Source organism: Heptranchias perlo, chromosome 7 (genome assembly GCF_035084215.1).
Source record: "Heptranchias perlo isolate sHepPer1 chromosome 7, sHepPer1.hap1, whole genome shotgun sequence".
NCBI classification, from domain to species: domain Eukaryota; kingdom Metazoa; phylum Chordata; class Chondrichthyes; order Hexanchiformes; family Hexanchidae; genus Heptranchias; species Heptranchias perlo.
Window position 1 is genome coordinate 64,570,305 of NC_090331.1, and position 27,351 is coordinate 64,597,655.

The following is a 27,351-nucleotide window of genomic DNA, read 5'->3' on the forward strand; positions in this document are numbered from 1 at the left end:
TATATCCCCCTGTAGGTTTTTTATGTCCTCCTCACTCTCCACTTTCCCTCCCATCTTTGTATCATCTGCAAACTTTGATATGTTACACTCGGTCCCCTCCTCCAAATCGTTAATATAGATTGTAAAGAGTTGGGGACCCAGCACCGACCCCTGCGGAACACCACTGGCTACTGGTTGCCAGTCTGAGAATGAACCATTTATCCCAACTCTCTGCTTCCTGTTAGATAACCAATCCTCCACCCATGCCAGAATATTACCCCCAATCCAGTGATTCTTTATCTTGAGCAATAATCTTTTATGTGGCACCTTGTCGAATGCCTTCTGGACGTCTAAATACACTACGTCCACTGGTTCCCCTTTATCCACCCTGTACGTTATGTCCTCAAAGAACTCGTGCAAATTTGTCAGGCATGACTTCCCCTTCGTAAAGCCATGCTGACTTTGTCCTATTAAATTATGTTTATCCAAATGTTCCACTACTGTCTCCTTAATAATAGATTCCAAAATTTTACCCACCACAGATGTTAGGCTAACTGGTCTATAATTTCCAGCCTTCTGCCTACTACCCTTTTTAAATAAGGGTGTTATATTAGCAGTTTTCTAATCTGCCGGGACCTTTGCCGAGTCCAGAGAATTTTGGAAAATTATTACCAAAGCATCCACAATCCCTACTGCCACTTCCCTCAAGACCCTTAGATGTAAGCCATCAGGTCCAGGGGATTTATCCGCCTTGAGTCCCATAATTTTACTGAGTACCAATTCCTTAGTGATTTTAATTGTATTTAGCTCCTCCACCCCCCGCCCCCCCCAGCGCCCCCTGTTTGTCCAGTGTTGGGATATTCTTAGTGTCCTCTACCGTAAAGACTGAAACAAAATATTTGTTCAGCATTTTTGCCATCTCCATGTTTCCCACCATTAATTTCCCGGTCTCATCCTCTAAGGGACCTACGTTTGCCTTAGCCACCCTTTTTCTTTTTATATAGCTATAGAAACTCTTGCTATCTGTTTTTATATTTTTTGCTAATTTATTTTCATAATCTATCTTCCCTTTCTTAATCAATCCTTTAGTTACTTTTTGCTGTCTTTTGAAGACTTCCCAATCTTCTATCCTCCCACTAAGTTTGGCTACCTTATGTCCTTGTTTTTAGTTGGATACTGTCCTTAATTTCTTTACTTAGCCACGGATGGCTGTCATTTCTTTTACACCCTTTTTTCCTCAGTGGAATATATATTTTTTGAAAGTTGTAAAATAACTCCTTGAATGAACACCACTGCTCATGTACCGTCTTACCCTTTAATCTATTTTCCCAGTCCACTTTAATCAATTCCGCTCTCATACCATCATAGTCTCCTTTATTCAAGCTCAGTACGCTTGTTTGAGAACCAACCTTCTCACCCTCTAATTGGATATGGAATGTAACCATGTTATGGTCACTCATTCCAAGGGGATCCTTAACTAGGACATTATTAATTAATCCTGGCTCATTACACAGGACCAGGTCCAAGGTTGCTTGCCCCCTTGAAGGATCAGTTACAGACTGCTCAAGAAATCCATCCCGAATACACTCAATAAACTCTTCCTCAAGGCTGCCCTGCCCAATTTGATTTGTCCAGTTAATATGATAGTTAAAATCCCCCATAATTATAGCTGTTCCCTTATTACATGCCCCAACTATTTCCTGATTAATACTTCTTCCAGCAGAGTTGCAACTATTAGGAGGCCTATATGCTACGCCCACGAGTGTTTTTTTCCCCTTATTATTCCTTATCTCTACCCAAACTGTTTCATTATCCTGATCCTTTGTCCCAATATCATTTTTCTGTATTAGTGATTCCTTCCTTTATTAACATAGCCACCCCACCTCCCCTTCCTTCCTGCCTGTCCTTCCTGATTGTTAAATACCCTGGCATATTTAATTTCCAGTCGTTGTCACCCTGCAGCCATGTTTCTGTAATGGCCACAAGATCATACCCATACGTAATTATTTGTGCCGTTAACTCGTCCATTTTGTTACGAATGCTACGTGCATTCAGATAAAGAACTTTCAAATATGTTTTGTGACACTTAGTTCCTGCTTTTTCCTTTTTTAACACTTTACCTTTTACTCCATACCTTCTGTCCCTTCCTGATACGCTTTCCTCTGTCTCCCTGCTCAGGTTCCCAACACCCTGCCACAGCTTTGATGCTGGGTTAATCGCCCTACGCTTTCTAGTTTGTATTTTATCTGTCGTGCCTAAAGTACACTTTCTTTCTGCTGCTTTACGCTTTTCCCTCTCATTGGTCTTGAACAACTGTTTGTACTATTTGTATTGTAGATTTCCCCTGGGTCTTCCCCTCTCTTGCTGCTCTCAATTTTATTCCCTTCTGACTCCCCGCTCAGGTTCCCATCCCCCTGCCACTCTAGTTTAAACCTTCCCCAACAGCACTAGCAAACACCCCCGCGCGGACATTGGTCCCGGTCCTGCTCGGGTGTAACCCGTCACGCTTGTACAGGTCCCACCTTCCCCAGAACTGGTCCCAATGTCCCAGGAACCTAAATCCCTCCCTCCTACACCGTCCCTGCAGCCACGCATTCATCCTGTCTATTCTCCTGTTCCTATACTCACTAGCACGTGGCACCGGTAGTAATCCTGAGATCACTACCTTTTGAAGTCCTGCTTTTTAATTTATCTCCTAACTCCTTAAATTCGCCTTAAATTCGCCTTGCAGGACCTCATCCCTTTTTTTAACCTATGTCGTTGGTACCAATATGGACCACGACTACTGGCTGTTCACCCTCCCCCTCCAGAATGCCCTGCAGCCGCTCCGTCACATCCTTGACCCTAGCACCAGGGAGGCAACATACCATCCTGGAGTCACGTTTGTGGCCGCAGAAACGCCTATCTGTTCCCCTTACAATTGAATCCCCTATCACTATAGCCCTGCCACTCTTCTTCCTCCCCTGCTGTGTAGCAGAGCCACCCGTGGTGCCCCGAACCTGGCTCTTGCTGCATTCCCCTGATAAGCCATCTCCCCCAACAGTATCTAAAGCAGAATATCTGTTTGAGAGGGAGATGGCCCCAGGGGACTCCTGCTCTACCTGCTTAGTCCTTTTACTCTGCCTGGCGGTCACCCATTTCCTTTCTGCCTGCGTAATCTTTACCTGCGGTGTGACCACTTCACTGAACGTGCTATCCACGATAGTCTCAGCATCGCGGATGCTCCACAGTGAATCCACCCGCAGCTCCAGCTCCGAAAGATGGTTAGCCAGTAGCTGCAGCTGGACACACTTCCTGCACACATGGTCGCCAGGGACACTGGTAGTGTCCATGACTTCCCACATAGTGCAGGAGGAGCATATCACTGGTGCGAGCTCTGCTGCCATGACTTGCCTTAGACTCTCAGACTCTCCTCCCGCTCTAGGTCTCTCCTTTTATACTGTGCTCACCTCTTGATCTCTCCTGCCTCACCTGTGACGTCGCACAGTAGTTGTCTCTTGTTGCAGGTCTGCTGCTGCTTTTTATTCCCCAATCTCAGTCTTCTACCCTATCCACCTGGAGTCACAGGTGGATAGGGTGGTGAAGAAGGCATTCAGCATGCTTGGTTTCATTGGTCAGAACATTGAATACAGGAGTTGGGATGTCTTGTTGAAGTTGTACAAGACATTAGTAAGGCCACACTTGGAATACTGTGTACAGTTCTGGTCACCCTATTATAGAAAGGATATTATTAAACTAGAAAGAGTGCAGAAAAGATTTACTAGGATGCTACCGGGACTTGATGGTTTGACTTATAGGGAGAGGTTGGATAGACTGAGACTTTTTTCCCTGGAGAGTAGGAGGTTTAGGGGTGATCTTATAGAAGTCTATAAAATAATGAGGGGCATAGATAAGGTAGATAGTCAAAATCTTTTCCCAAAGGTAGGGGAGTCTATAACGAGGGGGCATAGATTTAAGGTGAGAAGGGAGAGATACAAAAGGATCCAGAGGGGCAATTTTTTCACTCAAAGGGTGGTGAGTGTCTGGGACGAGCTGCCAGAGGCAGTAGTAGAGGCGGGTACAATTTTGTCTTTTAAAAAGCATTTGGACAGTTACATGGGTAAGATGGGTATAGAGGGATATGGGCCAAGTGCAGGCAATTGGGACTAGCTTAGTGGTATAAACTGGGCGACATGGACATGTTTGGCCAAAGGGCCTGTTTCCATGTTGTAAACTTCTATGATTCTACTCTCCGGTTCACTGCCGCTCTGGGGAAAAAGTTAGGAAAAGACATGAAGATAAAGAAGCATAAAATTGAATTGGGTTAGCAATTAACTAAATAAATCGCATTCTCAGATAGCAATAAACTTAAACTTGGCAAACAATTAATGAAATAAACTTCACAATGGTGCAGGCTTCTCATGAATTAATTAAATAAAAGCCCCTTTCTTGGCTACGGGTCAGGAATGGGTTTTACTGAACTTGGCACTAAATTAAACATGGGATTCTGGCAATTTAGTTAAATCAGTAGCATCCATAACAATTTAGGTCGACTCAGTAATAAATTAAACTTGGGGCTATATAATGCATGTTGTTGTCCTCAACATGGTCTTCTGGCAAATTAAAAGCAGCCTTTGAGAAATTAGATTGCCCCAGCAATAAATTAATTTAATATATTGGGCAACGGGCTTCTGGCAAATTAATTAAGTGGCCTGAGGAAGAAAATATCTGGTCGATACGGCATAGCAATAAATAAATTAAATTAACACGGGCAATTGGTTGGGTCAGGAATTTAACAAACTAAACAATTGGGTTAGGAATTAGGTTGACACAGTAATATATTAAACTCTGGATTCTTGACAAATTTAATGAACACTTTAAATAAAGTTGGCGTTGGCAATGGCACTGGCTTTTCGCAGAGTAATTATATATAAGCAGCCCTCTTGTCTGTTCTAGAGTGGGAGTGGGCAAAGGAAAATGGAGATAAATTGGATGGAGCTGAAAATTTTATTTCTATTAAAACAAGGTTCCGTGGGGGAGGGGATCGTACACAAAAATCTTAATGTTTGAGTTTGTGTTATCAGTTGCAAGAAAGAGGTAGGTCCAAATGGAGTTGGCAGGTGGAGTTAGTTAGACCAAGGAGGAATTTTGGTTCCATGGACAGAATAAGCCAAAGAACTGCTGTTTTTTAAAAAAAAAATTCAAAAATGTTTTGAAGTGTGATGAAGCAGCATGGCACAAATTGTGACATAGGAAATAAAATGAAAATGGATGAGAAGTTCTTTTTGTTCGTTCATGGGATGTGGACGTCGCTGGCAAGCCCAGCATTTATTGCCCATCCCTAATTGTCCTTGAGAAGGTGGTGGTGAGCTGCCATCTTGAACTGCTGCAGTCCGTGTGGTGAAGGTTCTCCCACAGTGCTGTTAGAAAGGGAGTTCCAGGATTTTGACCCAGTGACGATGAAGGAACGGCGATATATTTCCAAGTCGGGATGGTGTGTGACTTGGAGGGGAACGTGCAGGTGGTGTTGTTCCCATGTGCCTGCTATCCTTGTCCTTCTAGGTGGTAGAGATCGCGGGTTTGGGAGGTGATATCGAAGAAGCCACGGTGCGCCGCTGGTGAAGGGAATGAAAGTTTGGGGTGGTGGATGGGGTGCAACTCAAGTGGGCTGCTTTTTCATGGATGGTGTCAAGCTTCTTGAGTGTTGTTGGAGCTGCACTCATCCAGGCAAGTGGAGAGTATGCCATCGCACTCCTGACTTGTGCCTTGTAGATGGGGAGTCAGGAGGTGAGTCACTCGCCGCAGAATACCCATCCTCTGACCTGCTCTTGTAGACACGGTATTTATGTGGCTGGTCCAGTTAAGTTTCTGGTCGATGTTGATGGTGGGGGATTCGGCGATGGTAATGCCGTTGAATGTCAAAGGGAGGTGGTTAGACACTCTTGTTGTTGATGTTCATTGCCTGACACTGGTGTGGCACGAATGTTACTTGCCACTTATCAGCCCAAGTCTTGCTGCATGCGGGCTCGGACTGCTTCATTATCTGAGGGGTTGCGAATGGAACTGAACACTGTACAATCATCAGTGAACATCCCTGTTTCTGACCTTATGATGGAGGGAGGGTCATTGATGAAGCAGCTGAAGATGGTTGGGCCTAGGACACTGCCCTGAGGAACTCCTGCAGCAATGTCCTGGGGCTGAGACAATTGTCCTCCAACAACCACTACCATCTTCCTTTGTGCTAGGTATGACTCCAGCCACTGGAGAGTTTTCCCCCTGATTCCCATTGGCTTCAATTTTACTAGGGCTGCTTGATGCCACACTCGGTCAAATGCTGCCTTGATGTCAAGGGCTTACACTGTAAGGGTTTATACTATAAACAACAGATGCAAAAATCTGTATTCATACAGTTATCAGATGATTTGGTTTCTAGGGAGCACATTATTTGGTTTGTAAGGATTTGGGAGGGATGTCAAAGTAATTAAGTTCAAAGTGAGGGTATATGGGCATCTTGAGTATTGGTAAGGAAAGTATTGCGATGTCTGGGGGTAGTCATTATTTGCTAAACAGTAATGAAGGAATGGAGGGAGTAACAGTATTGAGGGAGATTGGAGTTTTGAGTTTGGGCGTGTAGAGACAGTGAGTACAATTTTGGGCAAAAAATACCAGTTGGGAAGACGGTTCAAAAAATGGAAAATTGCCCTAAGGGCGTTAACAGCGAGTTAATGTACATTTCTTTTTTTGACTTCTATTTTGAAATTAATGGATGTTAAAATTGTTGTATTGGCTTCAAATATAAATTTATAGGGAGTGGTGGAATTCTACAAGGGAAGATAATCTGAGACCCAAATTTTGACTTAATCACTTATCAAGGCTTTATTCAGATTCTGCATTCCACCAGTCACCAATAAATTGCCTGTTTATATACTTTTTATAATAGCCATGTTGAAAAATCTCCTTTATGGGCTAATTTATTATGTTAAAATCAATGAGTTGACCACAGGCTTCCATTTCAAAATGCATTGAAAACTCCTACATCAGGGTCTGCAAAGGGCAAAGTCCATTTTTGGTGTCAACATTTAACTGTGGTACCTGTTAACCTTGAGGTGATGCTGTGATAGGTTGTTTGAATTAAATGTCACATAACATTGGGTGCAAAAGTAGGAGCGGATACTGTACGCTGGCTGTAGTGAGTCTTCATCCAGTTCCTTACCTGGCTACTTAATAGCGCTGCAGCAGACTCTTCGATTCAATTACATGTCTCAAAATAAGTAGATGAAAGTGAGTTAGTTTTGGTGAGAAATACTCATGGCCTTGACCCCCTCTTCTCAGCTACCTTCCCCCATCCTCCTTTGCCCCTTTTCTCCATCTCCCTGTCTCTTCCTTATTCTCCACTTTCCTCTCTCTCTTCTTCCCTCCACCCTCTAAAACCCTATTTGACCTAATTACTACACTTGGACTTTACTCCCTGTGCAACACCATAGGAAATCAACCAGGAAGGAATTCTCAGGCTGTCTTTGCTCTGGAATAGAATGTCATGGAATTAAGATTATGTTTAAGTTCAATTTGCTATTAAAAGACAAACTAAATATTTCATAAACTGATTTAGTGTTCAAATATGTTATGTTAATGCAACTGTTGCAGTAGAAATAGTTGTAGCTGTCACGGAATAAATTCTGTATTTTCCATGTGTGAGAGCCTGTTTTTTTTTGTTTCAGATAAACCGCACAATCCTATGGTAAATGCTGGGGCTATTGTGGTAACGTCCCTTATTAAGGTGAGCAGTTCATGTCATCATTCTTTGTGGTTGAGTTCTTATTACATTTTGCATATTTGAATACTTACAGATGCATTTTATTAGATTCACTGCTGTGGAACTACAAGCTCCTTTTACGAACATACAAAAATGATGGACCGGAAAAGACTAGCCGGACCATCGGGCCTGCCCCACACAGTCATGATGCCTTAAGCATCATGATTCGCCACACCCCATCAGCAACCTTGTAATCTCCTGGGAGAGGCAAAGAACATAAAAATCCAAGGCCAATTTAGGGAGGGAAATTCCTCAAAACCAATCCAGAAGACTAGATTAACCATGATTTATGTTAATTAGTGTTCCACCTACTTGAGGTATGCTGTGATCTCTGCCCCAGCCAGGAACTGGTCCAGCTCTTTTTTGCCTAATTGCTGCACTTGGACTTTACTCCCTATGCAACACCACAGGAGATCAACTAATAAGGAATTATATTCACTGGCTGTATTTGCTCTGCAATAGAATATGTCATGGAATTAAAATGAGGTATAAATTCAATTTGCTATTAAAGGTCAAATTAAAAAGAGATTAGTGTTCAGATATGTTATGGAATTGAAGAGGTAACTGCACATCTTTGCTACAGGCCATTTTGTTCTTGTATAAGACTTTGACTAGGCCTCACTCAGAATATTGGACACATTCTTGTACAAGAACAAAATGGTGTGTTTTGTTTTACGTTGAATCGTCCTGGCAAAGCAACCTAATACCCAATTTGCATTGGCTGTTGCTTCATGGCATTAGTCGTGAACCTTAAGAGTATTGTGTACTATAACACAAAGATCTTCCGGTGTCCCTGACGACCATGTGTGCGGGAAATGTATCCAGCTGCAGCTACTGACAAACCGCATTGCGGCACTGGAGCTGCGGATGGATTCATTATGGAGCATTCGCGATGCTGAGAACGTCGTGGATAGCACGTTTAGTGAGATGGTCACACCGCAGGTAAAGGTTGTACAGGCAGGAAGTAATTGGGTGACCACCAGGCAGAGTAAGAAGAGCAGGCAGGCAGTGCAGGGGTCCCCTGTGGCCGTCCCCCTCTCAAACAAATATACCGCTTTGGATATTGTTGAGGGGGATGACTTATCAGGGGAAGGCAGCAGCAGCCAACTTCCTGGCACCAGGGGTAGCTCTGCTGCACAGGCTGGGAGGAAAAAGAGTGGAAGAGCTATAGTGGTAGGGGATTCTATCGTAAGGGGAACAGACAGGCGTTTCTGTGGCCGTAAACGTGACTCCAGGATGGTTTGTTGCCTCCCTGGTGCCAGGGTCATGGATGTCACTGAGCGGCTACAGGGCATTCTCAAGGGGGAGGGTGAGCAGGCAGAGGTCGTGGTCCACATTGGGACCAACGACATAGGTAGGAAGGGAGATGAGGTCCTGCATCAAGAATTTAGGGAGCTAGGTAGAAGATTAAAGAGCAGGACCTCAAAGGTTGTAATCTCTGGATTACTCCCAGTGCCACGGGCTAGTGAGTATAGAAATAGGAGGATAGAACAGATGAATGCGTGGCTAAAGAGTTGGTGCAGGAGGGAGGGTTTCAGTTTCCTGGATCACTGGGCCTGCTTCTGGGGAAGGTGGGACTTGTACAAGTCGGACGGGTTGCACCTGAACCAGAGCGGGACAAATATCCTTGCGGGGAGGTTTGCTAGCACTGTTGGGGGGGGTTTAAACTAACTTGGCAGGGGGATGGGATACAGAGTGGAGCTACAATAGGGGGTGATGTGCAGCCAAATATAGAGAAAAAAACAAGTCAGCTTGGAAGACAGGGCAAATATGTAAGGGCAAGGCTGGATGGCATCTATTTTAATGCAAGGAGTCTTGCGAATAAGGTGGATGAACTGAAGGTGTTGATAAACACATGGGAGTATGATATTGTTGCTGTCACAGGGACATGGTTGAGGGAGGGGCAAGACTGGCAGCTCAATATTCCGGGGTACAGAATCTTCAGGCGAGACACGGGGAGGTATAAGAGGAGGGGGGGGTCGCAATATTAATTAAAGAATCAATTACTGCCATAAGGAGGGATGATATATTAGCAGGTTCCTCTAATGAGGCCATATGGGTGGAGCTTAAAAACAAAAAGGGGGCAAGCACTTTGATGGGAGTGTACTATAGGCCCCCAAACAGTCAGGGGGAGATAGAGGAACAGGTATGTAGGCAAATCTCAGAAAATTGTGCAAATAATAGGGTGGTAATAGTGGGGGATTTCAACTTCCCCAATATTAACTGGGATACTCAGTGTAAAAGGCTTAGAGGGTACAAAATTCTTAATGTGCATCCAGGAGAGCTTTTTGAGCCAGCATGTAGAAAGTCCTACAAGAGAGGGGGCGGTACTGGACCTAATTCTAGGGAATGTGGCCGGCCCAGTGGAAGAAGTGCTAGTAGGTGAGCACTTTGGTGACAGTGACCATAATTCGGTGAGATTTAAGGTGGTCATGGAAAAGGACAGGGAGGGGCCGGAAATAAAGGTTCTAAATTGGGGGAAGGCCGATTTTAATAGGATAAGGCAGGATCTGGCCAAAATGGACTGGGATCAGCTGCTTGTAGGAAAATCCGCATCGGAGCAATGGGAGTCTTTCAGAAGGGAGATTGAGACCTTACAATGGCAACATGTTCCCGTAAAGGTCAAGGGTGGTTCCAAGAACTCCAGGGAACCTTGGATGTCAGGGGATATACGAGAATGGATTAGGAAAAAAAGGAGGGCTTTTGGCAGATACAAAAGGCTAAAGACGGAGGAAGCCCTAGAGGAGTACAAAAAGTGCAGGGGGATACTTAAAAAAGAAATTAGGAGATCAAGGAGGGGCCATGAAATAACACTGGCGAGCAAAATAAAGGAAAATCCTAAGATGTTTTATAAGTATATTAAGGGTAAGAGGATGACTAGGGAAAAAATAGGGCCCATTAGGGACAAAAATGGCAATGTGTGTGTGGAGCCGGCAGATGTAGGAGGGGTTCTAAATGAATTTTTTGCATCTGTTTTCACTATGGAGAAGGACGATGTAGACATAGAAATACGGCAGGGGGACTGTGATATACTCGAACATATTAACATCGAGCGGGAGGAGGTATTGGCGGTTTTAGCAGGCCTAAAAATGGATAAATCCCCAGGCCCGGACGAAATGTATCCCAGGCTACTGTGTGAGGCAAAGGAGGAGATTGCGGGGGCTCTGACACATATATTCAGAACCTCTCTGGCCACAGGGGATGTGCCAGAGGACTGGAGAACCGCTAATGTAGTACCATTATTTAAGAAGGGGAGTAGGGAAAAACCGGGGAACTATAGGCCAGTGAGCCTAACATCAGTGGTAGGAAAATTATTGGAAAAAATTCTGAAGGACAAAATTAGTCTCCACTTGGAGAAGCAAGGATTAATCAGGGATAGTCAACATGGCTTTGTCAAGGGAAGATCATGTCTGACTAATTTGATTGAATTTTTTGAGGGGGTGACTAGGCGTGTGGATGAGGGTAACGCAGTGGATGTGGTATACATGGATTTCAGTAAGGCCTTCGATAAAGTCCCCCACAGGAGACTGGTCAAGAAGGTACGAGCCCATGGAATCCAGGGTGCCTTGGCACTTTGGATACAAAACTGGCTTAGTGGCAGAAGGCAGAGGGTGATGGTCGAAGGTTGTTTTTGTGACTGGAAGCATGTGGCCAGTGGGGTACCACAGGGATCGGTGCTGGGTCCCTTGCTGTTTGTGGTCTACATTAACGACTTGGATATGAATGTAAAAGGTATGATCAGTAAGTTCGCTGATGATACAAAGATTGGTAGGGTGGTAAATAGTGAGGAGGATAGCCTCAGTCTGCAGGACGATATAGATGGGTTGGTCAGATGGACGGAACAGTGGCAAATGGAATTTAACCCGGAAAAGTGCGAGGTGATGCACTTTGGAGGGACTAACAAGGCAAGGGAATACACAATGAATGGGAGGACCCTAGGCAAGACAGAGGGTCAGAGGGATCTTGGTGTGCAAGTTCACAGATCCCTGAAGGCGGCGGAACAGGTAGATAAGGTGGTAAAGAAGGCATATGAGATACTTGCCTTTATTAGCCGAGGCATAGAATATAAGAGCAAGGAGGTTATGATGGAGCTGTATAAAACACTGGTTAGGCCACAGCTGGAGTACTGTGTGCAGTTCTGGTCGCCACACTACAGGAAGGATGTGATCGCTTTGGAGAGGGTGCAGAGGAGATTCACCAGGATGTTACCAGGGCTGGAGCGCTTCAGCTATGAAGAGAGACTGGGAAGATTGGGTTTGTTTTCCTTGGAGCAGAGGAGGCTGAGGGGGGACATGATTGAGGTGTACAAAATTATGAGGGGCACAGATAGGATGGATACTAAGGAGCTTTTTCCCTTCGTTGAGGGTTCTATAACAAGGGGGCATAGATTCAAGGTAAAAGGCGGGAGGTTTAGAGGGGATTGGAGAGAGAACTTTTTCACCCAGAGGGTGGTTGGAGTCTGGAACTCACTGCCTGAAAGGGTTGTGGAGGCAGGAACCCTCACAACATTCAAGAAGCATTTGGATGAGCACTTGAAATGCCATAGCATACAAGGCTACGGACCAAATGCTGGAATATGGGATTAGAGTAGACAGGGCTGATGGCCGGCGCGGACACGATGGGCCGAAGGGCCTCTATCCGTGCTGTATGACTCTATGACTCTATCTGTCTTTTTTAACATACTTCAGTTCTGTACCTTTTCAGGGTGTAAGTATACTTGGTGTTGGCCCATGTGCATAACAATTGATCTATGAATACCATTTGCTAAATGTGTGCTCATTTCCCCCCATCAAGATTCGCTTTTAGTAGTTTATTCTCAATCATAGTCCTACCACTCGCACAAATCTTCGGATCATCCACAAACTTGTTGACCATTTCCCCAACACCTGCATCCAGATCATTAACAAAGATAGTAAATAGCAATGGCCTCAACACTGATCCCTGCGGGACACCACTGGTAACCAGTCTCCAGGCAGATCCGCAACCATTAACAACCTTTTTCTGCCTACAGGAATGCAGCCAATTCTTAATCCACTGTAGCAACTTCTCACCAATTCCACAAGATTCTATTTTGAAGAGTAACCTATTGTGAGGTACCTTATCAAAGGCTTTCTGAAAATCCAAGTAGACAATTTCTATGGGTTACCCTCATCCACCAATCTAGTAACTTTAAAAAAAAATCAACTTAGTAAGACACAACCTTTTTTCCCAGAAGCCATGTTGAGTGCCTCTGATAACTCCTCTATCCAGGTGATCATAGATGGCATCTCCCTTCCAGGATCTTGCCTATGATTGAAGTCAAACTAATGGGCCTATAGTTCCCTGGTTCTGTCTTGTAGTTCTGATTTTCAAAAAGGGTAACATGAGCATCCTTCCAGTCCAGGGGAACAATCCCTGACTCCAGTGAGCCATTAAAGATATGGGCAAGGGGCTTGCAAAGCACATGTCCCATCTCTTTAAGCACACTTGGGTGGATGTCATCTGGACAAGCGTCCCTATCTGTTTGAGGCTCCTAATTCTATCTAAGATATCCTCAACTATTTTAATTTTTACAATTTCCATGTTTATACAGTAAAATACCGGCACACCACAGAACCCCTGTATTTACATAGCGCATTCAATGTCAAAAAAAACACCTCAAGGCATTTTACTTGGGGAGAAAAAAAATAAATAAAAGGAACAAAGAAGTGGATGCAGAGCCATGATGTGAAAGTTAGGAAAGCTGACGGAAAGCTTGGGGTTTTGAGTGTTTGAGATGGAGAGGTGAGGGATCTTTGTGGTTTACTCCAAGAGCCAGAGAGTAGGGCAGAGGCAACAGAAGACTCTACAACTAAAGGTGTGATGAAGTGAGGAAGGAGCGGGAGGATGCACAAATGGCCAGAATTGGAGGACTAAAAGCTGTGATAGGGTGAGGCGAGGCCATGGAGGGAAATCCTTTTTTCTGTTTGAGAGGTCAGCAGTAAGTGGGATCAATTTGCACTGCTTCCTTTTTTTAAAAATACCGAGTTTAATTGTTACAAAATTGGCCCTAGAAGAATTAATTTTGTCATTTCAGCAATGTACATTTTAGTTAATTCTGAGCTATGCTGCTTAACATTTTTCTTATCTAGAGTATGAATTCATAGGAACAGGGGCAGGCCATTCAGCCCCTCGAGCCTGTTCTAGATCATGGTTGATCTGTACCTCCTTTCTGGGTAAAATGTAATTGGAATTGTTACAAATTGTATTCCATATAGGGGAAATTTTGTGATTTTAATTACAAAATTGCATTTTGAAGCGTTACTTAGATTATGCTTAGCCTTTCTGACTGAGAGCCAAAACAGGATGGGTTAAAATAAGCGCAGCTCATTTGGTGGTCTAACATGAAATAATATTGTTATACTAATTAAATATAAAATATTAATGTAAATTGTTTAATATAACTTAGTGACAAATTTATCCAGAACCCTTTTACAAATTCATGCAGTAGATTTTAATAAATGAAGATATTCAAATGCTAAATGATAATGCTGTAATAAGTAGTTAATTGCACTTATTGTCAACTCAATTCCTAGAAGATTGGATTTTTATCTTGAGTACATTCCACTAATCATAAGAAGTTACCTATAGAAACATGCTTAGCACAAACTTATGTAATTTGTGTCTTGGATTTAAGATTATTTAAATAATATATTTTTTCCTTGTAGCATGGATTAAGCAATGCTGAGAAATTTGATTATGTAAGTACAATGCCCAATTCACACTTTTTTGAATGTGAGAAAAGGTTACTCTGAAAATACATCTTACTTATGTCAATGCTTTCTAAAATTGAATGCTTTCTAAAATTAGCGCTGTTTCACAGGTCACACAGTTCTTGAATCAGATGGCTGGAAATGAATATGTTGGCTTTAATAATGCTACGTAAGTGACATATTTATCCTTTTTGTCTGTTTTCCCCCTCTTCACTTATTCCGCTCCACCCACCTCTTCAAATGTGGGTGAGTGGTTAGTTGTCTTCCCCAGAGTAGCATGCATAAAATCCTGATATCTAGAAGTATTCAAATACCATAAATTTATAAAAATATGGGTGTTTAAATGCACATCCCATAAAGGAGGCATGGTCTGGGCAACTGAAGCCTCTTTCCCATCATTCAGTAGATTGGAAAAACCTGTATTGAAGCAGCTGAGACAGTTAGTCAAGCAGTTGCAAGATCGTAAAACAGCATCTGTATTGTGCTTAAATATTATGACATTTACCTTTTTTATATTTAATAAACAGCACACCACTGATGAGGCTATTTGAGTAGCTTTTTCCTATCTGGAGGCTTCTCATAGCATGCTTGTTAGACTTCTCCACACAATTAATTTCTGGGATATGTTTATGGATACATACTAACAATAAAAGTACCAATTCTTAAAATTGTCTTGATAAGTAAACAAGTATTTTGATCCATTCACATTCAGCAACTGCCATAGATATACCATGGCCACATTATCTGCTGGTTAGCTGGTGAAACTAACTTAAGAAATTGCACTATTTTGCTTCTCCATGAAATTGTAAACCAATGTTTTTTTTAATCGATCTGGTTGTCAGCTTATATGATGTAGTGTGCTAAAGAGATAAGTATGTCCTAGACTTACCAGGTTAAACTATCTTTAAGCTTTTAGTTGACTGTTTTTACTAAGTTTCTTTTCCATTTTAAGACTAAAATGTTACTGTTTTTAGGTTTCAGTCTGAAAGAGAAACAGGAGATAGAAATTTTGCAATAGGATACTACCTAAAGGAGAAGAAGGTTCGTAGGATCACATGTATTTTAAACACTTATTTGGTACATATAGGTAAAGAAATGATTTCTCTTGAATGGTGTCATGCCTATTTTTAGGCTGTGTCTGCTTGTCACTTCAATTTCAGCTTGAGAGCTTTTTCTAAGTTTAGTTACTGGTCTAAATGTTACATACTTTCATTCAGCTTCATTGTGCTTGAATTTTGTCCGATTGTGGAGAGCAGCATTGGTTTTGGGAGATGCCCACAATCGAGAGAGTCCTACTATCTGAGCTGTAGAAGAATGCATTAGGATTAATGCCCTTCAAAGGGAGAAGATCTTTAAAAGGCAAAAACCTAATTGTTCTATGAACTTTCCAGTGTTTTCCAGAAGGAAGTGATATGACTAGTGTTCTGGATTTCTATTTCCAGGTGAGTGGCATTATTATAATCTAAGTATAACAAAACATGTAAATTAGCACTTAAATATGCATGGTAACATTTTGCATGTTTCCAGAAAATAAGTGCTCATTCTTTCCCGTCTGCATTTGGATTGGTGTGCAAGGCTAGTCTATTATGTGGTTAAAATGTTCCATTTTTAATAAAAAAATTAAAAATTGCCCATTTCTATATCTGGCATCAAAAAGCAGTACATTTGGGATCACCAAAAATGTGACTGCATTTCTTAAACATAACCAGTATATAAAGCTTGATAGACAATCTTTTTAATATAAGGATTGCATTCCTGTTTCTGATGCCCATTTGTGTCATTGTTAATAAAAGTATTCGTATGAAGTACAGGTTAGCATTATTCTACCTGCAGCATTGACTTCAGGCTGCAATCAATATTCTAAAACAAAGACTTGCATTTATATAGTGCCTTTCACAACCCCATGATGTTCCAAAATGCTTTACAGCCAATGAAGTGCTTTTGACATGTAGTCACTGTTGTAATGTAGGAAATGTGGCCGCCAATTTGCACACAAAGGTCCCGCAAACAGCATTGTGATAATGAACAAATAATTTTTTTTTTAAGTGATGGTTGAGGGATAAATATTGGCCATGGTACCATAATACTTCTCATCCACTTTAAGCTATGTCTTAATGGAGTATGAAATGTATATTGTAATTAGGACAGCAGTGGGAGTGCTAAATTCTGTGTCCGTGGGCAAGGGACGAGGGAAAATACCTTGTTTCCCATCCCTGATCTCTGTCCTGTGATCCCATTGGAAAGTGTGCATGCTTGGATATTGCATGAGAGTAGGATTAGATTTGGATATGATCCTCTTCTCCACCAATGCTCTTTGGCCAATAGCTAGGACATGTGCAACAGCAACTCAGAAATGAACTTTCTAGACTTGCACATGACCATTTGGCAGAGATACCTAATACTCATGTCCATGGGACCAAATTGGAAAAAGAGGAACATGTTAAATGTGCATTTGCAGCACCATCTGGCAGCAGATGTAAATTTTACACAGTTACGGTCTGGATATTTAAGGGGAGAAAAGCATGGGGAGAATGGGTTGAGTATAAAATACTTCTCTAATTTCAAAAAATACACTAATGGTTCACATTGGCGTGCTAATGTGCAGCCCAAATGAATGATAGGGTGCAGATTGATTTTTCTCTTTTTGATCTGGATAACGGTGAGCAGATGCAGTGGCATTTCCCTGCAGGTGAGAGAAAATGAGATGGGATATCATTTGAGTTGCTATTATACATGTCCTGGCCATTGACCATTGGACATCTAGAAGCAGTTTGCTACCCTGCTGTTCAGGGGGCAAAAGATATTGTAATAGGGGAGAAAATTGAGAGAGTATATCTTGAAGAGGGAAAACTGAGTTGATGTGCCATTTGTTTTAAAAAAAAATTCCCTCCCTTTTGAATCTTACTATTTTGAGTCATCTCTTGCACCAGGGAATCACTGTTCTATATTATAAGTGTACATGAGTGGCTTCATAGACTTAACACAGAAACTGGTGAATAATACTGCCATGGTTGTTGATCTAGCAATATCTAAGTTAGAAGAGGAAAGTGCAGGTTGGGTGCGTCACAATACGTGGTTGGTACTAACTTTTCCAATTTAATTACCTGTGGATCAGCAGCCAGGCGATGATTTCGAGAATTGTCTGGGGCATACCTATAACCTGTGTCATCAGAACAGCTGCTGGGTGCAAGAGTGGACTTAGAACAGTTAGCCTTCATGGAGGGTAGAAAAAGATGTAATTATTTCCTGCTGTGTAAGAGATAACTTCATTTTTGAAACCGATAGATGGGAAATACTTTATGCTAAAATTATGGGCCAGAATTTGCTGTAGCAGGGCATTAAATGCGCCTGCCGCTAGTTAGACTTGCCCCTGCACCCTTCAGCTCAAAAAATGTTTGCCCACAAAGTTGCTGAAAGTGCGAGCTGATAACAGCGCAGCGAGGGAAACTGCATCTGGGACATAAGAACATAAGAAATAGGAGCAGGAGTAGGCCAATCGGCCCCTCGAGCCTGCTCCGCCATTCAATAAGATCATGGCTGACTTGATCCTAACCTCAAATCTAAATTCATGTCCAATTTCCTGCCTGCTCCCCGTAACCCCTAATTCTCTTTATTTCTAGGAAACTGTCTATTTCTGTTTTAAATTTATTTAATGATGTAGCTTCCAGAGCTTCCTGGGGCAGCAAATTCCACAGACCTACCACCCTCTGAGTGAAGAAGTTTCTCCTCATCTCAGTTTTGAAAGAGCAGCCCCTTATTCTAAGATTATGCCCCCTAGTTCTAGTTTCACCCATCCTTGGGAACATCCTTACCGCATCCACCCGATCAAGCCCCTTCACAATCTTATATGTTTCAATAAGATCGCCTCTCATTCTTCTGAACTCCAATGAGTAGAGTCCCAATCTACTCAACCTCTCCTCCTACGTCCGCCCCCTCATCCCCGGGATTAACCGAGTGAACCTTCTTTGTACTGCCTCGAGAGCAAGTATGTCTTTTCTTAAGTATGGAGACCAAAACTGTATGCAGTATTCCAGGTGCGGTCTCACCAATACCTTATATAACTGCAGCAATACCTCCCTGTTTTTATATTCTATCCCCCTAGCAATAAAAGCCAACATTCCGTTGGCCTTCTTGATCACCTGCATACTAACTTTTTAATTTTCTTGCACTAGGACCCCCAGATCCCTTTGAACTGCAGTACTTTCCAGTTTCTCGCCATTAAGATAATAACTTGCTCTCTGATTTTTCCTGCCAAAGTGCATAACCTCACATTTTCCAATATTGTATTGCATCTGCCAAATCTCCGCCCACTCACCCAGCCTGTCTATATCCCCTTGTCGGTTTTTTATGTCCTCCTCACTCTCCACTTTCCCTCCCATCTTTGTATCATCTGCAAACTTTGATATGTTACACTCGGTCCCCTCCTCCAAATCGTTAATATAGATTGTAAAGAGTTGGGGACCCAGCACCGACCCCTGCGGAACGCCACTGGCTACTGGTTGCCAGTCTGAGAATGAACCATTTATCCCAACTCTCTGCTTCCTGTTAGATAACCAATCCTCCACCCATGCCAGAATATTACCCCCAATCCAGTGATTCTTTATCTTGACCTGAGTGAACAGGGCAACCAATGGGGTGTCTTAATCAATGAGATTTAAGTATAGGGAAATAAGCAGCAAAAAGTCTGAGAAGGAGAGTGAACTCTGTCAAATCAGATACAAAAAGAGAGAGAAGGAAAGAAAGATTGACTTGAAAGAGAAAAGAGAGACATAAAGGAAAACTAAGAAAAAAATGTTAATATAAAATTTGCCATTTTTTTAAATCTCCCCAAAAACCTGAAGGAATGAGATTCCACACTTGTAGTTAATTTTCAGTGCTAAAGAGGTTTATTGGCAGTAATTAACATTTATGTCATTAAAAGGATACGTGCACTACTAATTACTAGCCCTAAATATCTGCTGCAGTATTAGTTCCTATCTATCGCACAAATACAACTTCATGACATTCAGTACATTTCAGTGGTGAGGCAGACAGCTAAATGCTGTTTTTGTGAAGCTAACGGTAACTTTTGGGTATTCGCATTTAACCGTGCATCTGCTCCTCGCCTGAAGTTGCTGTACCATTTACGCATAAATAACGGCGAGTGCCCCTAGCCTCACCCTTACTTTGACTGCAAATTCTGGCCCTACGTCTTTACCCCCCGCGCCGCGCCCCCCACCCCAGCCAAACACACGCACATGTCTTGCTTTCGTGCTAAAGTTGTATATTTAAATGATGTGCAGAAACTGACATGCTTTTTTTTAAATTCCCGTAATACCATAAAGCTGTGTTCCATTGAAGTAACTTGTGAATCAGCCAGTGTAATGGCAGCAACACTGGCCAATGGTGGCATCTGTCCAATCACAGGGGAGAGAGTTCTGAGCCCTGAGGCTGTTCGGAACACACTGAGTTTGATGCATTCCTGTGGCATGTATGACTTCTCGGGGCAATTTGCCTTTCATGTAAGTATAATTAATAATTATTATTGTTGCTGGAATTAGAACAGATACAATCCATTTGGAGTATTTGTCAGATTGTAATTTTGGCATAGAAAATGCCAGTATGTTTGAGCAATACTGCCCTGAAAAGGAAAATGCAGAACATTTGAGTTTTGACATTGTTAAGGCCAAAGGTGAAGGTGAAATATAATGTAATTTTTCTATTTAAACTTGTAGAATAGCAAAAGGTGGGGTAAGTTCACTGTTAATTATGTATACAATTTTGTATCTTGAAGGCACAGATTTGAAGATTTCAGAAAGATTTTGTTAATGTTCCTATTACATCATTGTATAAGTTAATTCAATATTGCCTTAAATGAAAGGTGTTTACAACAAAGTAGTTGGTATATACAGAAAAATATATATTTCTAAATACTTTTTTTGCAAATAGCATTTGCTGCTATGATTTTTTTAAATGAAGGTTTCTTTTTATAATAGCAGCAGCAGTTTTACAGGAGTAACTGGTGCTGTATTTCCTCTTGCGGTTGCTAACCAAGGGTGTTTGACTAAAATGATTCTAAATGATTAAAGCTAATGGGGAAAGTAAAGAATTTTCAAACATTTTTTAATCATTTTGTTTGCAAGCAACCAGAATTGCAATCTGATCAATTATAGAATAATGGCTAAGGATAATTTTTCATGCATGGGTTTTTTTGTCTACATAGTATAGAAATAATACTAAATAATAATTGGTACTGAAATTGATTTTTCCAGTCATTCTGTTACAAAATCTGAAATGCCATAAAAGTCATAGTGAATAATTTCAAACTCTCAAAATCTGCAAAATAATAAACTTCCAGCATAGTACTGTGATTACAAAGGCAACCTGCACATGTAACCTCTTGTGGCTGTTGGGTGCAAGTGAAAAGTATTGTGCTGTGGCCTCCAGTTTCCAAAAATTGGCACATATTAAGGTAGATTTACCTTACTAGTAGAATCAGCCCTCTGCTTTGAATGGGAGATATCTCTATGTACTATTGGGGTACATACAAAGCACAGTGGGTAGATTTGTCCCTTTTGTCCCTCTGTCCCTTCCTGAGCAATTACTATTTCTCAGAAGAAGCAAAGCAATGGATACCAAAGTGAAATTTTTGAGCATTTTTCAATTAATTATACAGGCTGATGGATAAGGCTGGTTGAGTAACTGCGTGATGTATAAACGAAACCAATAAGGTTATGTATTTTCATTTGTATCCTCTGAAAGTATTTGAGCAGTTTTCTTGCCAGCAAAGTGGATGGATTTGACACATGACTTTTTTCCAAAGTTGTATTTACAAAGCATTTATATATTAGAATTGTAGTGCCATTACAGATTTTTCCTTAAGAATCATGCTGGTCTCTCTGGTTCTTATGGCCTCGAGTCCTTCATCCAAGGGGCCATTCTTTACCTGTGTGCCTAGGTAGTAAGGGCTGGCAGGTTATTTGATATGTGGAGCATCACAGCTGAGCCTGGACCTAATTCTCGTAGCAGGTGTCATTAACAATGTCCGGGCAGGAATCCTAGCTATTTTTGTCTCAAACTAGATCAGCAATGCTAATTACATGGCTCGGCATACAACCTGAATCAAACATGGGACCTCTCTGAACTGCATGGCTTGGTTCCACATCACATTGCATTTATCTGCTGAGCCTTTAGGGGTCCTGTTTCACTAAATCAAGTAAAAATGTTAAATATCAATAAGCTTACTGATTGGTGCCAATGAAGTGTGCTTTTATACTTATGTACGATTTTCTATTTTTGCAGGTGGGCCTTCCAGCAAAATCTGGAGTTTCTGGTGGTATTTTGCTGGTAGTGCCAAATGTGATGGGCATTATGTGTTGGTCTCCACCTTTGGACAAACTTGGCAACAGTGTAAGGGGTATTCAGTTCTGTCAGGTAAGTGTAAGGACAGATTTTTTTTGGGGGGGTGGGGGAGGGAATACAAACCATTTCATCTGAAGTAAAGCATTTCTTTTTGTAGCTTATGTTTATCGTCTTCTTGGAATTATTTTATATCAAATATGAGAACCTACAGTTACCTTATGCTTGAGTATTTGACTGGAACAACTTCTAAGTCCTCACCTAATTTAAAAAAATTTTTTTTGCTAGCCTCCCTGATGTACTTGTCTTGACCACATTTCCCAGTCAGACACTCAAACGCATTTCTTCACCTTTTGCTTTGGCTGCTGTTACCCATTGCTTGCTAATTTCAGCTAACAGTATATGGAATGCTGAAATGTGGCTGTATTTCTGCCACCAGTTTAGGAAATGCAGCAAAGAGGGCAGTTGCAATCAGAAGGCTGATCATCAAGTTTTTAATAAATTGACTTCAAATATTGCTTAGATACATTAGAATAAGGCCATTTTAGCACCTTATCTGAGAGTATTCATTTAATGTTTTTCACTTTATTAAAGAACAAACAAACTTGCATTTATATCATGCCTTTCTTATCTTCAGGACGTCCCAGAACCCTTTGCAGCCAATGAATAGCTTTTGAAGTAAAGTCACTGTTTTGTAGGCAAACACAACCAGTATGCACACAGCCAGGTCCCACAAACAGCACTGAGATAAATGACCGGTTTCTGGAGGTAATATTGAGGGATAAATATTGATTACGACATCAGGAGAACTCCCCTTTGTATAGTGCCATGGGATCTTTTACATCCACCTGAACAGACAGACATGGCCTCAGTGTAACATTTCATCTGAGAGATGGCATCTCTGACAATGCAGCACTCCCTCAGTACTGCACTGAAATGTTGGTCTAGATTATGATTCTGCAGCTTTTTCTGGCTTGTGATTTTTATTTCAGTGCTTGGCTGGTGAAGGTGTATAGAATCATAGGTTGAAGCATGGAAGGAGACCATTCGGCCCATCGAGTCCGTGCCGGCTCAATGCAAAAGCAATCCAGCTAGTCCCACTCCCCCGCCCTATTCCTGTAGCCCTGCAATTTTTTTCCTTTCAAGTACCTATCCAGTTCCCTTTTGAAGGCCATGATTGAATCTGCCTCCACCACCCACCCTGGCAGTGCATTCCAGATTATAATGACTCGCTGTGTTTTTAAAAAAAAATGTTTTTCCTCATGTCTCCTTTTGTTCTTTTGCCGATCACTGTAAATCTATGTCCTCTGGTTCTTGACCCTTCTGCCAATAGGAACTGTAGATAGATTCTCTCTATCTATTCTGCCTAGACCCTTCATGATTTTAAATACCTCTATCAAATCTCCTCTCAACCTTCTCTGTTCCAAGGAGAACAACCCCAGCTTCTCCAGTCTATCCACTTATCTAAAGTCCCTCATCCCTGGAATCATTCTAGTAAATCTCTTCTGTACCCTCTCTAAGGCCTTCACATCTTTTCTAAAGTGCAGAGGCCAGAACTGGACACCATGGGCTCAATATTACCAGGGCTGTGGGTTTGCGGCGGGGGGGCTATTGGGCGCGTGGGTAAAGTGCCCAGCGAAATCAGTCTGCCCTGCGGCCTAATTGGATCCACTTACCTGGTCTTCCGGGTTCCCCACTGCTGAGCTGTGCATCGGGCAGACTGCGCATGCGCAGTAAGGTCTGTCAGCTGGAGGAGCTCTATTTAAAGGGGCAGTCCTCCACTGACTGCTGCAACAAATAGGAAAAATTACAGCATGGAGCAGCCCAGGGGGAAGGCTGCTCCCAGGTTAATGATGCCTCACTCCAGGTATCATTGGATGGGGTGAGGAGGGGGAGGACAGAGATCTCCCCCCCCCCCCCCCCCCAAGCGGGCAGGAGGAAGCAGCCTGCCTCTGTCACCAAGAGGGCCTGGCTCGAGGTGGCAGAGGAGGTCACCTGCACCACCAACATATCACCCACCTGCATACAGTGCAGGAGGTGCTGCAATGTCCTAAGTAGGTCAGCCAAAGTGAGTACACTTATTCATTCCCCTACACTCCGTCTGCCACATCACGGCCCCCACCCCACATCTCCTTCTGCACTGCCAACACTACTGTCACATCACCCCTCATACCCACTCAAACCTCATCCTCATCTCACCTGCACTTATTCACCTCACCAGTACTCATCCCACCACTACCACTCAACCCAATCCTCATACAATCTCATGGCTCTATCTCATACTCACCCTCTCATACATCTCTTTCACGGTCAGCCTCACTCAACCAGCCACTACCTGTGCTGCAGCCACAGGGCATGCATCACATATGTGCAGTAGGAAGCGTAAGGCAAACGTGTCGTGAGCATGAAGGGGATGCACAAGGGTGTTTGAGGGTTTGTCATGGTTTTTACTTATATTTAATTTCTGACCAACTCACATCACATATTATATTGGCACCACTACTGCCACGTCTTTGCAAATCTTGTCTGGTTTGTGCAAGAATGCCCTTTCCTGAGGATCACAATGAAGACCCACACCTGATGCCACCCATTGTGTCACTGCAGGGTGGGTGTAGGTGTATTTGCAGGGCTCTTTTGTGCAGACGACTGAGAGAGGTCGGCGATGTCCCCGGTGGCACCCTGGAAGGATGCGGAGGAGAAGTTGTTGAGGGCAGTGGTGACTTTGACTGCGACAGGTTAGAAGATGGTGCTCGGGCCAGCTGGGAGCAGCTCGGCATGAAGGAGGCTGCAGATGTCCACGACTACATGTCGAGTGACTCTGAGCCTCCGTGTGCACTGCTGCTCAGAGAGGTCCAGGAAACTGAGCCTCGGTCTGTGGACCCTGTGGCGAGGGTAGTGCCCTCTGCGACGCATCTCTCTCTGCGGTTGCCCTCCCTCCTGCTGTGCAGGTGGATGTGTCACAGCACTGCGTTGTGGAGCTCCACATGTCAGAGGTAGACGCCGTGGCCGGCGAGGCTGGTGATGCTGTTCGCCCTCCGAGGAGGTCATGACTGCAGCTACGGCGGCCCCCATCCGGAAGATGGACATCTGAGGGGGTCCGCAAGGTAGGTACATGTGTCTGGACCCCAGGGTAAGTGTGCAAGTTTGTGAATTTTATTGTTAGGAGGAGGGTGGTGGAGGCCAAACTTTGTCCAAAGTGACAGAGTGGCCTCCTGCAATGAGTGAGGGTCTCTTTTTTTTTTTTCTTTCCCCCCCACCTGTCAAATGGACCGTTGCAGCTCCCACAGGCTGATAGCTGCAACATGTCCATTTCAACTTGGAGTGTTTCCCCCAGTATGGGAAACAGTCCCAGTTGTTTCTAAAATCCCACCCCTCCTGAAATATTCCCTTAATCAGGTCTATGAACGACCTGAAATACCAAGATAAATACTGTCAAGTGGCACCCCGCCGGCTTTAATTGCCTGCGGGAGTCCCACATGCGGGGGCTGCGCACGCACGTCGGCGCGTCTGCGGGATTCTCCGATTTTTGGAGCCCCCTGCCAGGAACGCACCCGATAGCGGGTGCTAAAATAGAGCTCCATACTCCGGTTGTGGTCGAACCAGTATTTTATGAAGGTTCGTCATGACTTCCTTGCTTTTGTACTCTATGCCTCTATTTACAAATCCCAGGATCCTGTATGCTTTTTTAACCGCTTTCTCAACCTGACCTGCCACATTCAACGATTTGTGCACATATACCCCCAGATCTCTCTGTTCCTGTACCCCTTTTTAGATTTGTGCCCTCTAGTTTATATTGCCTCTCCTTGTTCTTCCTACCGCATTTTTCTGCGTTAAATATCATCTGCCACGTGTCTGCCAATTTCACCAGCCCAACTCTATTCTCTGGAAGTCCATCACTATCCTCCTCACTGTTCACTACACTTTCAAGTTTTGTGTCATCTGCAAATTTTGAAATTGTGCCCTGTACACCCAAGTCCAAGTCATTAATATATATCAAGAAAAGCAGTGGTCACCACTACTGTCTGCTTCCTGTTACTTAGCCAATTTTGTATCCATGCTGCTACTGCCCCCTTTCTCCATGGGCTTCAATCTTGATGACGAGCCTATTATGTGGCACTTTATCAAATACCTTTTGAAAATCCATATACACCACATCAGCCGCATTTCCCTCATCTACCCTCCCTGTTACCTCATCAAAAAACTCAATCAAGTTAGTTAAACATGAATTGCCTTGAACAAATCAGTGCTGGCTTTCCTTAATTAATCCACACTTGTCCAAGTGACTGCTAATTCTGTCCCAGATTATCGTTTCTAAAAATTTCCCCACCACTGAGGTTAAACTGACTGGCCTGTAGTTGCTGGGTTTATCCTTACACCCTTTTTTGAACAAGGGGTGTAACATTTGCAATTCTCCAGTTCTCTGGCACCACCCCGTATGGTGAAAAATTTGATGTATTTTTAACTATACCCTGTAAATCTGCATATGTCCAGGATAACTGAAAATAATTGCAATTATATATGCTTTACAAGAGATTAACCTAATTTCTACAGATTATTGGAATGATTTCCTGTTGAACAATAGAATTTTTCCCAATTTTATTTGCTGCCTGCATCCCTCCTATTCTACAGCCCTCTGATACCTTATCTGGCTGTTTTTCATGTGCAAACCTAGGCAATAAGAATTTGGTTCCATTGAGATGTCACTAACAAATAGTCCACTGGCATGGTCTGTCTTCCCCTCCTGCATACTCTTATTTTCTTTCCTCTCTTCTCCCCCCCCACCCCCCACCGCCCTAAAAAAAAGTCACTAATAATGATTGAGATAAGAAATTTAGTGTTTCTGCAGAGCTCAGAACAATGAAAACTTATTAAATCTTTTGGAATAAAAAGTATTCAATTTTTCTTCCAGATTTTTTGTGTAGATAAATGCAAAAATACCATTTAGTCAAAATACCTTTTCTTAAATATTTGCACAGTACATCACCCATTAATTCAGTGCCCTGAAGTTATAACCTTGGAGGCTACTGTGACACTATTATTGCTTGGCGTCCTAAGAAAGATGAAGCTAAAGGAGAGCTGAAGAAAAATGGGCTATAGGAGAGCTGAGAACTTCAAAGTTACTCTGGAAACAGTGTAGATGATGGTGCAATCAAGGCTTAAATGATGCAGGATTACATGAGGCCAGTGCTAGGATTTTTTTATTCGTTCATGGGATGTGGGCGTCGCTGGCGAGGCCGGCATTTATTGCCCATTCCCTAATTGCCTTTGAGAAGGTGGTGGTGAGCCGCCTTCTTGAACCGCTGCAGTCCGTGTGGTGACGGTTCTCCCAGAGTGCTGTTAGGAAGGGAGTTCCAGGATTTTGACCCAGCGACAATGAAGGAACGGCGATATATTTCCAAGTCAGGATGGTGTGTGACTTGGAGGGGAACGTGCAGGTGGTGTTGTTCCCATGTGCCTGCTGCACTTGTCCTTCTAGGTGGTAGAGGTCGCGGGTTTGGGAGGTGCTGTCGA

General features: G+C 42.8%; 1 protein-coding gene across 3 annotated transcripts in view; it reads left to right on the forward strand.

Moving 5' to 3' along the window:
- The window catches only part of LOC137323800 (glutaminase kidney isoform, mitochondrial-like), a 91,740-nt gene that overhangs the window by 32,823 nt on the left and 31,566 nt on the right, over positions 1-27,351 (forward strand). For all 3 annotated transcript variants that reach the window (XM_067987747.1, XM_067987749.1, XM_067987748.1), the window contains exons 7-13: positions 7,677-7,735; positions 14,458-14,490; positions 14,613-14,671; positions 15,477-15,543; positions 15,894-15,944; positions 19,827-20,003; positions 21,784-21,915. In XM_067987747.1, coding sequence (XP_067843848.1) covers positions 7,677-7,735; positions 14,458-14,490; positions 14,613-14,671; positions 15,477-15,543; positions 15,894-15,944; positions 19,827-20,003; positions 21,784-21,915 — 578 coding nt within the window. The remainder of the gene's footprint in view (positions 1-7,676; positions 7,736-14,457; positions 14,491-14,612; positions 14,672-15,476; positions 15,544-15,893; positions 15,945-19,826; positions 20,004-21,783; positions 21,916-27,351) is intronic.